The sequence below is a fragment of the Ursus americanus genome, chromosome 13 (assembly GCF_024610735.1).
Source record: "Ursus americanus isolate L20-20 chromosome 13, mUrsAme1.1.p, whole genome shotgun sequence".
In the NCBI taxonomy this organism is placed as follows: domain Eukaryota; kingdom Metazoa; phylum Chordata; class Mammalia; order Carnivora; family Ursidae; genus Ursus; species Ursus americanus.
The window spans coordinates 3,622,749-3,637,894 of NC_142139.1; the positions used below are offsets into that span (position 1 = coordinate 3,622,749).

At 39.7% G+C, this 15,146-nt stretch overlaps 1 protein-coding gene across 1 annotated transcript in view; it reads right to left on the bottom strand.

Moving 5' to 3' along the window:
• Window positions 1–273: 273 nt before the first annotated feature.
• The window catches only part of PAPSS1 (3'-phosphoadenosine 5'-phosphosulfate synthase 1), a 95,687-nt gene continuing 80,814 nt past the window's right edge, over window positions 274–15,146 (bottom strand). The window contains exons 11-12 of the mRNA XM_045799211.2: window positions 13,316–13,545; window positions 274–1,005 (exon numbers count right to left, since the gene is read on the bottom strand). Coding sequence (XP_045655167.1) covers window positions 867–1,005; window positions 13,316–13,545 — 369 coding nt within the window. The 3' untranslated portion in view covers window positions 274–866. The remainder of the gene's footprint in view (window positions 1,006–13,315; window positions 13,546–15,146) is intronic.

A 15,146-nucleotide genomic window follows, 5' to 3' on the forward strand; every position in this document is an offset into this window, starting at 1 on the left:
ATCCCCCTAGCTCCCTCCATCAGGTCTCTATTACTAGTACCACCACCTTAGGTGTTTAAGAATATGAGAGATATTTGGGAAACCGGTTTGAGTTTTTGGATAGACTGAGAATGCAGTATCATTTCTCCACATAAAAATTCACTATGAAACACAGTGTAGGAACTAACTGTTAGATTCCAGTAATGAAAGGTACCTGTATTTTCCCTCCTCCATCAGAAACATTTCTCAAGAAGGAAAGGTTACATGTAAACAAAACAAAAAATATCACATAAATAAGAAGCCAAAAAGTTTAATGTTACTGAATAAGGAAAGTTCATTCAGGGCTTACACAGATCATAAGAACAGATAGATTATAACGGCTGAAAGATCAATAGCTTATTGGGAGGAAAGAAGAAAGCAGTTTATATTTTCAATGTAGAAAAAGAAAATCTAATTGCTACAGATGTCTTGTAAAATTCCCAAAACAAAGTCTAGCCAAGTTTATTGTTTAGAGGATTTTTTTTCTTTCGTCAAGGGATGAAAAATGAGATTCAATGTGTATACTATTGGTTACAACTAATACAACAGCTTGAAAAAATCATAAGACAGAAGCATAAATATAATATAAAAAGACAAGATTTTAAAACTGTACTGTAGGAATATTAACTATAATAAGTGGAAAAGATACATTAAAACCAGCAGAGTGTTACACTATTTCAAAACAAAACTCGTAAGGCAGACCAAAACTGACGCTAGTTAAGGAAAGCGGTCTGTTTCTAGGAAGTATATCCGGACAGACACCACCACAAAGAAATGCCAACAGTAATTACGTGGTCCCCTCTTGTTACTCAGTGAAGTGTCAAAGGTGGAGTGACTGGGTTAACAGCTTAAGCTTTCTCCAAGGATTTGTAGTATTCCATCAGCACAGTCCAGGCTTTGGGAGCCATGAAACCTTCTGGAGGTTTCTGGCCTTCTCGAGCAAGTTTGCGCATTCGTGTTCCTGAAATAAATTCAAAGTCTTCGTGGCTGAAAGAGGGGAAAAAACAGAAAAAGAAAGAAAATGGTTTCCCATTTTTAGAATCTTAGTGATAATGAAATTTTAAAAAGCTTTTGTTCTTCTGTTCATGAAGCTTAATGGAAAAAAAATCTGGATAAAACATAGTAATTGTAAAATGAACGATCAAGCTGATTTCAGATTTGCCACTGAACAAAGAAACACCATGCTCTCAAAAATGACCCATTTTTTGAACCAGGAAACAAATTTTAATTGAAATTTTTACTGACATCACTGTATATTCACATGCAATTGTAAGAAATAATACAGCAAGAGCTCCTGTGCCCTTAACCCAGTTTCCCCAATGGTAGTATCTTGCAGAAGTAGAACACAGTATCACAGTCAGGTTTTCTGTATGGACGCAATCTACCAATCCGATTCAGATTTCCCTAGTTCTACCTGGGCTCTGCCTATTTAGTTCTATACAATTTATCAAATGTGTAGGTTCACGTATCCACCATAGTCAAGATGCATTAACAGTTCCAAAACCATGACCATCCCCTGACTTGCCCTTTTATAGCCATACCCACCTCTTCCCCCTACTTCCTCCTCCGCAGGCCATGCCAACTACTCATTTAGAACTAGAAATTTACAAAAACAAGAAAATATTAAATCCAATTTAGCTACCACAGATTGGAAACTTTTTAGGAAGTTGAAATCTGAAAGGTTAAATGCATAATGGGACATTAAGAGAAAAACTATAATTGTTTTATAGCAAAAGCAAGTTACGTAGCAATAATGGATACTATCCCACTGATAAGATACCATAAAAGTGATGTTAGTTCTTCTCATCTTCTTGTATTAAAAAACACACAAAGACCCTTAAACCACGAAGCACTGAGCACCTACGGCTATGGCACCTACTGTCTATTAGTCATTTCACCCTCCTCCTTCCAACAAGGAGAACCAACCTACATAGCAGACCAGGACCCAGCAAGAGCTCTGGATCCCTTAGGGTTACCAGATCACAGGCTGTGTTTACTCCTCATTAGGAGAGGTATGTTCCCTCCCCACTTCATTCTTTGTGGAGTTAACCTGGGGATCATAAATCATAAACTGCCACATGCTTCTCGAGAGATGCCAAGTATGTTTTTTTAACTAATAATCACACTGCCAGGAATCTACATTAAGGAAATAACCAGATGCACACGAATGTTATGCATAAAGGTAGCTATCTGAAAGTTGTTTTGGTATAAGAAAATATTGTAAATGACCTGGAGGTTGAAGGTTCTAAATAAATTATGGTACCGAGCTGAGTAAAATAATGAGGACATAAAACTTAATGTGCAATACAGATGCAATTTTGTTAAAATACAGTGTGGAGAGAACACTATAAAGAAATATACCCAAATATTAATAGTGGTTATTTCTATACAGTATTATCACAAATGCTTTTAATTTTGCTTATGTTTTCTACCATGATTTTTATCAATTATCAATATCAAAATCAAATAAAAAATATCAAATATCAGTAATTTTTATGATGAGTAAAAGTTCATTTTAAAAAATCTCTACCCAAAGTGATTTTAAATAATTTTTAAAAATTGAAGCTTAAATTAACCTGAAACCTCAATCACTTGGAATACCCCCCTGGGGGAAAAGCAGATAAATAAGGTGCTGCAGTAGCCTTATGCTTCCTATTCTGGTCTCACAGTAGTTGTAACAGCTATTAATTCACACTTACACAGCTGGCATTAATTAACAGCAAAGAGTACATCTGAATGGTACTAGGAACACAGAAATATTTACTAACCAGTAATCAGGTACTTTACCAGCTTTCGTATCAGGAACTCAATAAATATTTGGTGAAATATAAAAGAATGAAAAGGTATATCTATACACAAATTCTACTGGTTCAATACAGAACCACGAATAGTCTTAAATGAGTCACTACTCTCCATCTTCTGGCACATAAAGGGGAATGCAGGGTTTCTGATTGCTGTGCCGAATCTGAGCTACTGGTACATTCCCTTTTATCTAAATCTAGATTACTCACACTAGCGAGTTCTTCGTGACCTTCAGAAGGACCTTGCTGACCTCCACTTTTGGCAGGGGAACCCACATACAACCTTCTTAACCGGGTTCATTTATCCACCTAGGAGCTCTCCACCTGTGGCCTCTAGACCAAGAAAGGCCAAGTATTGTGATTTCCTCATGATCCAAACTGTGTACCCGTTTCTGGTCTTCCTGCTTTTCTGATTTTGTCTGTGTGCTTAACGACCCCACTGCTCACGGGGCTTCTAAACCGTGCCACTGGTGGTCTTACCACCAGGCTCTGTGTCCCTCTTTCGTCTGGCCTGGCCCCCTGCCTGACCACAACTGTTAGTTCCTAAGAAAAACACGGCTCTTGGTCCTGAATCAAGCTCCACCTCTTCCGATTCACTGTTGGCCCCACTTGCCAGTGAGATACCCAGACTTTAGTGAAAGCCCCAACCCCCTTTGAAACACATCTAAACACTTTATTCTGGAATACTCTACATGGAGGATAGCAATACAGAAGAGGGTGACTCATTTCATCAGTCACGGGAAAATCGTCTCTTACCATCAAGCAGAAGACCACTACTTAAATTCAGGCACGCAACATCTTCCCTAGTCACCCTGCCTGCTCTTCCTAGTCCCTCAACTACTAAAAAGACAGGGAGAGACACATGCATTCAGCTCAACATTTCAACAGCTCTCATCTGCTTAGGCAAAACCTCTTTTAAATGTCTATATAAATTTTCAGTGATGATCAATAAAAACGAAAGGTTAACAGACACTGCTTAAAAGATGGATCCAAACAGTTCCAACCTAGGGGCTATCTCTCACTTCTATCATCTGTTCAATGTGTAAGACAAGCGACATCTTCTCTAACGCACGCGCCCGCGCAGACGGCTGGTTACCACAGCTGACACGGGAAGCAAGCCAACGTCTTTCTCTTATACAAATGACAACCTCAGGGGAGAAAAAGAAATTTAATGTATGTGAGATGGGCCTAGCAAGGAAGCAAGACTGTGAGAGGAGATTTCAAAACATTAAGGTTGGGGTTAGAAACAATCTGTAAATTTATCAACACTAAAATGAAAACTGAGTTGGAGAAAACGGGTAAGCTCTCCAAAGAAAAACAACTTAGCAAAAGGAAAAGCATTTGTGAAAGGAGTAGAAGGAAAGCCAAGATGAAATGGTGGTCACAGAAGAAGAGAAATTCTAAAGTGTTAAAGGCCACAGAGAGGCTGAGAAAAATGACCACGAGGAAAAAAACCCTACTGGACTTACAAATCAGAATTTAAATCTTAACTGAAGAGTTTTAGTAGATGGTGAAGAGAAGAGATAGAGTAGTAAATTGGCAGAGATACAGAGTAGGAAAAAGACGAGATTTTTTTTAAAGGAAAAGGGGGGAGGGGTTAACAAGTATACGGGTGGGAAAAAAATAAATGGCAAGACTGAGAAAAGGGAGGAGGATGAAAGCCAGGAGAGAAATGAAAGATGGAGAAGGAAGTGTGGCATGAAGGGCACAGGAAGGGGGGCTTTGACAAGAAGGAGCATGAGGAATGAAGGAAAGAAGAAACAGTGGTGATGTGGGCTTAGAAAAAGATGAGGCAGTTAACTGCAGGATGGCCTCAACCTTCTCAATAAAGATGTGAAGGCTGCTTTCAGGGGTAACAAGCAGTTGTGTGGGAATGGACAAATAATAGACTCCACCAACACTGCTGACTCTGTCTGCTGGCCGGCCAAGTTACCCCTGAGCAGCAGGCCTTATTTAGCAAAGCCCAGGTCAGAGAGGAAGCCAAGAGGGTAGAGCAGTCCACAGAGCTACCCAACTGTATCCACACACCCTCACGCCAACCCGATATACGATCAGCTTGTTTAACTCCGGAGGCTCACTGATCAGCACCCTAAGTAGGCTTTGCTGAGGAAAATTATGACCCTAGAGCTTTATGACCATGTAAATTTAAAGTTTGGTTTCAACAAAGGAAATCTTGTGTCCCATGCATCAAGCGCTCATTCCTGAAGGCAAAGAGAAAGAAGTGAGAGCACAGCTTGCGGGATGACTCTGTCCTGACTATTTGATGAAAGGAAAAAAGCCAGACCAATTATAGCCCTTTCTTTCCCCCACAATGCCAAACTGTCTGGAATCCAGAAGTTTGCTTGCATTCCTTCTGAAATTGCATTTTAAAACCAAGGTCCCTGGGTACCTCTTTTCCTGATGCTATTTCACACTCCATCTGCCCTGCATGCCACAAACATTTCTTCATCACATGAAATGGGAGTTTCTGTTCCCACATGGTGGTGGTTCCACTCCACCCTGGCTACAGAAAACACATTTCTTTTCCTCCTCCTCATACTCGTACTGTCACAGAAGGATTTTACTTTTTATCAGAAGTCAGGTGCAAAGACTTGGCACAAGAGTCACATTATCCATAATCAAATCGTATTTTTCAGAGTTCATCCTTAATTAGACTTCACCTTACAGAAATAATTAAATCAAGTAAAAACTCAGACATTGGGGGGGTAATCTAAAACTAGCTTTCCACTTTACCTGTGAGTAATCAGGGATCTGCGAGAAGCCGAAAAGGCTACTAAATAAATGAACCCGAGGCTTTCACTACAAAGCCTAGGATCCTAATAAGCCATCTAATTACACTAGGTAACCAATCTCCTGCGGCACCTGAAAAAAGCACACACAAATATGTTGGATTTTTTTCCTTCTCAAAACCATCTGGTCACAGATTCTTACAATCCACAGCTCTTCAAGAAAGAAAGGGGTTCGAATGGCAGGGAGGGGGAAAAAGCACATCTAGCAAGCTACATGGGACCCTGCGGGATGGACCAGCATCTTGTCCCACGTGGGATGTACTAACTACATGTGGCCAGCATCTTGACTAACTCCAAAGTACAATGACTCTTGGCCATTTGTTGAAGATTTTAAATTTTTACAACCATCTGCTGTCTCTTAGGCCACAGATGTGGCCATCAGAGCCACCAGCACGAGTTGCTAAAATGGACAAGAGTAGGGGTCAGCAGATGGCCTATCAACTGTATCTTTTGAAGGTTCATATTCAATTAGATTGGCGTTTTAAAAAATGCTAACTGGACGATACGCAATCAGAGAAGCAATGGGGAATTTCTTCTCTGATGGAACTAAAAATAATAGTGGTAACTTATAAGTGAATCTAAGAACTATTTTGGGTCTACTTTTCGTCCAACTTGAAAGCAGCTCATCTATGATTCTGTGTAGATCAAAACACTAAGAATTCTTAGGCAAAAATCATCTCTTCAAACCAGATAAACAGTTACTTATGGCTTTCTTTCCAGGAACTAAAAAGCACCAGCTAGCATAATACATGACAAATTTAACAATTTTTAGTTTCAAACCAAAAACGAACTGAAATACACAAAAAATATAATTATCTACAACCTACTTACCAAAATCCGTAATTCATGATGTTTTCCTCCCAGCACCCCAATCTCATAAGTAAAAGCTAGATTACAGCTCCTCACAGACATTCAGTCAAATAAGAGATTTCCAGGACTGTCCTAAAAAGTGTACTGAAGTCAACTCAATTTTCGTTACCAAACAGGGTCATGAAACCTGTAATCTACCACAGTGTGGACGAATGGAGGTCTTTAACTGAGTGCCAATGGACAGGTTTCAAAAGGATCCAAAAACATCTTAATGGGCAAAATGGGGCTTCTGTGTTTTCAACGGGAAGAAAAGCATATCCATTTTCACCTGCTCCTGAGAGAAGCCTCTGATTACTCAACAGCGGACTCCAATTCTCAGAAAGCTAAACCCAGACGCTCTCAGGTGCCCATCACCCCCATAAAATTGTCTGGTATGAGGTACGTGGCTGAACTGTGGTTGTGTGAAAACTTCCTCTCAGCAGACTGCCCTGGCCTCTTCTGAGCAGCACAAGGATGTCCCCGGGTCCTGCTTCCAGTATACAGGCTACTTACTTACCGGAGGTTATAGAAGGAGAAATAATACATTTTCAAAGGGTTTTTCAAAATTAGTGACCCAAACAGCTTAAGCATCCATGAGTTAACCAGAAAATTAGGTAAACCCAGGACATTGTTAGATGATAAGGACATTGCTTTGACCATATTAAATAACTTCCTTTATATTTCTCACCAGGATTTCTTTGTCTTGTGATTTGCTTTCTACTTTCGAGCCACATGGACTATCCTCATTTAGAAACCAAGACTTCTATCAATATCAAAACATCTAGATCAGCCCCAAATATGAAAGCAAAAAGTCTGGAGAGATTTATTTAAAAAAAAAAAAAAAAAGCATATTTTGGAGTTGTGACTAATGATGAAATAATTAAAAAGAAAATAAGTACCCAAATAAGCCAATGTTGTTACAAACTTCTGATTCTTAACAAAGGTGAGCAACCTCACGTCCCCTTCCCCAAGGCAAACACCCTAGGATGCACCGGACTCCCCACCCACCCAACCAACCAATTATCTGGCCCCATGTGTCAATAATGCCAAGATTAAGAAAGCCTGCTAAACAGCACGTTGTTAAGAAAGAAACTGATCTGATATTGTTATAATAAGGAAATCCCAGTCCTACCTCCAAAAGGGCAGAAAACATAAGAAAAATGAGAAGATCCCAAAGTCACAGGAAAAAGAAAAGCAGATGGGGGAAAAAATTCAAGACACCAAACACAATACTTGTGGCTCTTTCCTCCTGGAACTCTTTGCAGTCAGCGAGATCAGTGATGACACAACACGGCTCTACAGTCGAGGGGAGATCACAGCCAGGCCTCAGCAGCGCAGCATTTGAAGGTCCAGATGCGGAAACACTATCGTCCACGTGTGCTGGACAAGGGCTGCAAGAGGTGGGCCTCGGTACGGCGAGCCCATGCTACCTGAGGACACGAGTGAGCTGTGCGGAAGCCTCTCGGCCAGCCTCGCTCTGCAGCACGGAGAGGCCTTCACCACTGCCTCCTCAGTGCTATGCTGGCCACACAACCACCGGGACTGGCGGCACAGCGCGGCTCCAGAACGAACACGAGGGAGCCGCTGCATGTGTACAGAGAGCGTCTAAGACCGTGAAAAGACGCTCATGAAAAGTCAATAATTAAAAGCAGGATAGAAAAATTCCGTTATAAACTCAACTACGTTAAATGAATGTACAGTAAAAGAATAAAATCGAAGCACAGAAAAAAATTGGTGATGGCATGAGTGTTATTTTTAAATTGTTAATTTTGTTGGGGTTTTTCTTTTCTCCTTTTAAATGCTTTCATAATTTTTTTTTTTAAATATGTGTTTGGTTATTTTTTTAATTGGCTGACCACTGGGGAAACTCATCCTATTCATTTGTTACTTCCAAAAATGCACCAAAATCAGGGTGCTGCACTCACCCAGAAAGCAGCAACTTCCTAGGAACAAAGGTTTGAAAGAGCAACACACATGACTGAGGCCCATTTTCCTTCCACCAGGCTGGGCTATTAAGAGCACCTTGCATTGCTCTAGTGGGAGACCCAGAATACTCTACTCTAAGGACTAAGGGAAATATTTTCCTGAGAACTGTCCCATTTGCTTTTTCTACTTTTTCTCTAGTATTTATAGTTACGTCCATTCATCTCATAAGAGTAGTCAAAATTGGTCAGGGCTTTGGGGGTAGACAGAAGGAGCAGATCTTTGGCCTTTTTTGGTTCAAGGCTACTTTGGCGTTCCTGGCATTAAAAAAAAAAAAATCTTCCATATAATCTATTCCAGCACAGCAGAGTCCCTTACATTGTTGGTTACCCTTCAATGCATGGCCTTCTCCCCTTGCCCCTCTTTCAGATGTTACAACTGGTTAAAAGCAGGACATGAGTACTACTGGGTTTTAAAATGAAAATACCACAGCATCTCCTTAGGATACCCTACCTCTTATTCCTAATATTAACCATAGGAGAAAAAATATATATATTTTACTTCTAGAAAACATAAGCTTCTCACTTCTCTAGAATGTTTTCCAAAGAAGGGTCTATGAAAGAATGAAGACAAATGTTACTACCACTATAGGTCATCTGTACGGCAAAAAGGATTTTGCAGATGCAATGAGTCACACAATCAAATGATCTAAAATAGTGAAATTATCTGAGTGCGTCTAACCTAATTACTGAAGCCCTTTGAAAGCAAAGACTTTTCTCAGCTGATAGCAGAAAGGAAAGTCAGGGAGATGTGAAGTATCAGAAGAATTCACCATGAAGAGGTTCTATTGATGGGATGGAGGTGTCCACAAGAAAGGACCTAAAGTGGCTTAGAGGAGCAGAGAGCAATCCTTAGCCAACAGCCAGTAAGAAGATGGGTACTTCAGGGGCGCCTGGGTGGCTCAGTTGTTAAGCGTCTGCCTTCGGCTCAGGGCGTGATCCCAGGTCCCTGGGATCAAGCCCCGCCATCGGGCTCCCCGCTCAGCAGGAAGCCTGCTTCTTCCTCTCCCACTCCCCCTGCTTGTGTTCCCTCTCTTGCTGGCTATCTCTCTGTCAAATAAATAAAATCTTAAAAAAAAAAAAGATGGGGACTTCAGCCCCACAGCTGCAAGGAATTGAATTCTGCCAAACAGGGTCATCTTGGAAGTGGATCCTTTCCAGAACTTTCAGATTAAGAGCCCAGCCTGGCCAGAGAATCCAGTGTAGTCCACCCAGACTTCTGACCTAAAGAACTGTAAGATAATAAGTAGTACTGTTGTAAGCCACTAAATTTGTGGTCATGTGTTATGCAGCATTACAAAGCTAACAAATTAGCAACTTGGAAACACTGAAGTATAGCTTTAAGAGTCATCACCCAGAAACCACTAGAAAAGATGAGTTTTCCTGTGGAAAGTATATAAAACAAGGAAAGGCTATACGAAAAAGCCTTGACAGATGCCTACAATTAAAGTATTTTTTTAAATGACACTGGTAATAAGATCTACTCCAGCATTAAAACTGTGAAAATACTCTACTGATGTGACAATAACCGGAACTCACACACTCTAATCCACCTGTCCCTTCATTTACCCACTTCCACAAGGCGCTCTCACTCATGTGTGCTTCTTGTTGAGTCGCTAGTTCAATAATCTGAACCGTAATTTTGCATTTTTCTACCCAAAGATTTACTGCATAAAGGAGAAAACATTACAAATAACTGAATTCTCTCAAAGTTTGTTTGTAGTATCTGGAAGAATGGGGTTTAATCTCGTAGTCCTAAAACTAAATTTCCTTGAGTCACTATTATAGCGAACATGAACCTACTTAACTTTCTAAGTAAAAACAGATGATTTTTATCATAATTTCTATCAATATCTTGCTTGAAATCTTCACAGTTTGTTTTTTTTCTCCCTAAGCCGTGTCTTACACTAGTATTTAATCAAATCAAAAGCTACAAAATCATTAATTACATAAAAGCTGGCATTGAATAACATCCATTAATCAAATCTAAGACAACCTCATATGTGCATAATTAATAACTGTGTTTTCTCACTACATCAAAGACTATCGCCTTTCCACAAAATTTTAATCACATTCCAACATATTCCCATCAACTTAATTATATCTGAACACAAATATAAAAAATTAGAAAACTAAGGCAGTTTTAAGGCTTCCCAAGTTACAATTTATTAAGATTTGGTAACTCAAAAAAATTCCAAGAAAATGAGCCACTCACGCAACTAACAGAGAATTCCTCACTGGAAAATCTTACGAGAACTGATGTGATGACTTAGCTTTTGAATGATGAAAGAGGGACTTAAAGCAACACTACACAGATTAACAAAACATGAAAGCTATCAAGGGCTTCCCAGCGCATCAGTCAACTGCACACCAATGGTTCTGGGTCCTAGGGTGACTGAGTCACCTGATCACGCATGCAGAGAAACCACCGTCATGAGACATCAGAACGACTGTAAAAGAAAAGCCCAACTCTAGTTAGTTTTGTCTCCTTGACTCATCAGCATGGAAACTCACCTAAGTTTTAACTACTGAGCCACCAGCAGAATGATTCTATTTCTCTCTCCTCACTCTGTAACTAATCACTACTTTCAGAAAAAGATGATGTTCGTAACATCTTGTACACAAACTAAACAGATCAGCTGCACGCTGGATGAGAAGTAAAAGGTTTCCCAGCCCAGTGTTCCATCTCGGACACTGTGCTACAGACGTGTGGAAGGCAATGCTACCCTCCTTCAAGGGTTCCTGGCTGGGGAGCTTTCAAAAGAACTGCCGGTGTGTAGGCCTCTCCCTGGAATAAGTGAATCAGAATCTCCAGCGGTGGCCCTACATAATTTAACCACGAAAGAACAAGACTGTATTAGAAAGTTTTTTTTGTTTGTTTTTTTACTTTCCTTAATATTTAATTTAAATTTTCAGTTTCAATCACCTTTTGTGGTAATATACTTCAAAGTTTACTAAAATTGCTTTTATCTCTCTTAAAATTCTCTTGTTAAAGCTCCCGAGGCAACCCTTTGGAAGAAAAGGCCCATTTGCAACTCTCAGCACGCCGCTCTTAGAGCTGCACTGTTTGTAAGACAGTGAAACTGCACCGTGTGCGTGCATGTAAGTGCATGTACACATGCATTCATACACACATACACACACAAACAACATACACAGACATATATATTCTTAGGCCAAAACAAAACACAACACATCACAGTTTAGAACTATTTCTATGTGTTGGCAAATGCTGGTCTTCTATAGAAGTAAAAATGGTCTGGATTATTGCAAATTCTTCTTGGTGTGGTTCAGAAGTGCACTGGAATGTGGGCCACATTCCAGATCTTCAAAGTCCGTCTAGAAGCTCCTGTCTTGAGCCCCAGGTACAGTTAGGAGTTGCCTGCATCAGTTACGTAAGCCTCTTCTGTTCACGGACTCCTCAGACTTTCCTGTATTTTAGCTATAGTTCACCACTCTGAAAAGCCTGCTATCGCCCTAAAATTGTGCATTTGTTGTTCTCCAGAATTACTTAGACCATTAAATGGGAAGACTTAAACACCACTGTAAATAACAGTATTTCTTTACCCAATTTATCATTTATCACAAAGAAATTCAATGACACTGAACTTTATGCTGCTTTTAGAAACAAGAAAATGTTTTGATCTATAAAGGTTTCTTTTTCTTTCTTGTCCCCATCATTACAAAATGGGCCACACCAAATGACGACACAGGGTCAGGACCAGCACTGTTCCTGACTACGGAATTAACTGGAAAGTACCGTAAAAGGAAGGATGAGAGCTCCCAGATTCAAGGTCATTAGACCATGGTCAATTTTCACGTAGTACCTGTCAGTAGAAGTAAATGTAAGAAAACATAAATAAAAAAATACCTGTTCTACTTGAACATGAATTGTAATTTGTACTTTAAAAAAAAAAAAAGGTGTACTACATAAGAAGGTGTAATTTGGACCAAATAAGCAACAATCAACAAGTATCTACTAAAATGTAAAAGTAACTAAGTGCTACAGATCATGGAAAGAAGTACAGATTTCAAGCTAAGATGGAATCAACTCATCCACTGCCATCATTTTAGAGAAGAAACAAGGCCAGAGGGCACAGGACTCTCGAGTCACAAGCGAGGACAGGGCTAGAACCTGTAACTTCCTAGTCCAGAGCCCTACACCGCCACTCTACATTCAGACTGATACTGTTGAGAGATAAAGATTCACACAGAAGGGCCAGAGATACGTGTTCGACACTACCGATAATCTATACTAAAAGCCTGTTAGTTTTTTGTCCTTCCTAAGATTTTTGAAGAAAGAAGTTGCGTTCTTAGCGGTCAAGAGCACAGGCTCTGGACACACTGCCTGGGTTCAGCTGCTGGGCTGCCGTTTACTGCTCTGCGGCCTGACACAAGTTATTTGAACTTTGTTGGCCTCAGCTGTACTACTGACCTATAAAATGGGGATGATATTAACAATAGCATAGGATATTGTGGGGAACACTTAATTAAATACCCATAAAGCAATTAGGTAGGGATTGCACAAATATTAAATTCTCTCTCACTACCTAGATTTTCTGGGCTTACCAGCCTAACCATCACTAAGCCCCTAGACTCCTTCTACGTTCTCTGTAACACACAGTAGATACGGCAGACACAGAAATGTCGACACTGCCCTTAAAAACTCCACAACAAAATTCCTGTAATCATGAACCATGAAACCAGATTCCATTTTTATTTCTATTTCTAATTACTAGAATACTGAGAAGTTAGTTTCCCAGGTTTGACCTTGCTCTAAAATGGGTACAACAAAGCCTGCCATCACTCAAGTTATTGTAAAGCTGAGCAGCTTAGAGCACAAGGTGTTTCACAGGTCTGTGAATATAAAACTTACTGTTCAGAGTCATAGTAGTCCATACACTTCTTTTTCTTGTTGTAAGCTGCAACTCGAAAGGGAACTATTTCCAAGGTGATTAGGCCAGGGGCCATTGTCAGCACTTTGGCACCATGAGTTGGCTCATACAGATCCTTCCCTGTTTCTGGATGAGGCATGCCAGCAGGGTCTCGTCCAACAATGTAAAAATTGGCTCCTGCAACCATCCGTGCCCTGCAATGCCACTGGACCTAGAACAAAAGTTTTCATATTTGATAACTATGCTTTTATGCCAGTACTTAGAAGTAGGAAATGGATAATAAATGCATGTATAGAAACGGCCCCAAACTTATGGTCCCCAACTTTATGATGGTACAAAAGTAATACATACATTCAGTAGAAACCATACCTCTAACTTTGAGTTCCGGTATTTTCCCAGGCTGGCAATGGAGTAGAATCCTCTCTCATGATGCTGGGCAGGGGCAGTAAGCCCCAGCTCCCCATCAGCCACGTGATCACAAGGGTAAACAACCCACACATTTACAGCCATTCTGCACCCGTACGACCACTCTGTTTTCCACGTTCAGTACAGCATTCAATGAATTATATGAATTATTCAAGACTTCATTATAAAATAGGCTTTGCGTGAGGTGACTTTGCCCGACTGTGCTAAATGAGTGTCTGAACACATAAGGTAGGCAGGCTAAGCTACGATGTTTGGAAGGTTAGGAATATTAACTGCATTTTTGACTTAATGGTATTTTCAACTTATGACGGGTTTATCAGGATAACACCACCATAAGTTGAGAAGGACTTGGACTAATTCTATAATGAATATCAGTAGAAAATCTCATCATAAGTTGAGAAGGACTTGGACTAATTCTATAATGAATATCAGTAGAAAATCTCATCATAAATTGAGAAGGACTTGGACTAATTCTATAATGAATATCAGTTGAGAAGGACTTGGACTAATTCTATAATGAATATCAGTAGAAAATCTCATCATAAGTTGAGAAGGACTTGGACTAATTCTATAATGAATATCAGTTGAGAAGGACTTGGACTAATTCTACAATGAATATCAGTAGAAAATCTCAACAAATTTAAATGTCATCTTGGAAAGCCAGAAACAAAACTGGCAAGCCCTCCCCACCAAAACTTAAAAGCATAAACGGGTATACATGTCTATGTATATGTATTTATAAATATTTCTGGCTCCTACGAGATATGTAAATGGACATGTGTCTATATGATTATACATAACCACAACATGTCATTTATACATGGTTCAAAATTTAACCTATTAGAAGTCAGGCTAGCGGGTGATCCTTTGAGGGAAGCAACTGGAAGGGACTTCTGGGATAATGGTAATGTTCTTTTTTCCCCCCAGCTGTACTGACTATAACTGACAAATAAAATGGTATATATCTAAAGCATACAACATGATTTGATAGACATATATATTATTAAATATTGGCCACAATCAAGTTAATTAACCCATCTATCACCTCACAGTTACCTTTGTGTGTATGTGTGTGGCAAGAACAATTAAGATCTACTCTCAGCAAATTTCAAGTATATAATATAGTATTATTAACTATAATCACCAAGTGGAACATTCGATCCTCAGAACTTACTCATCTTTTAACTGAAAACTATGTTTTGAATTGAAAATTACAAGATGAATCCTTCGACAAACTTTGGAAATAAGAGCCTATACCTAATCCACTTTGATGTTAGCTCTAGGAGTCCCTGGTAATGTTCTGTTTCTCGATCCAGGATCTGGGCACTGGTAATTAGAGTACGTTCACTGTAAAAATACATTGAACTGTACATAAACTTCTAAAGT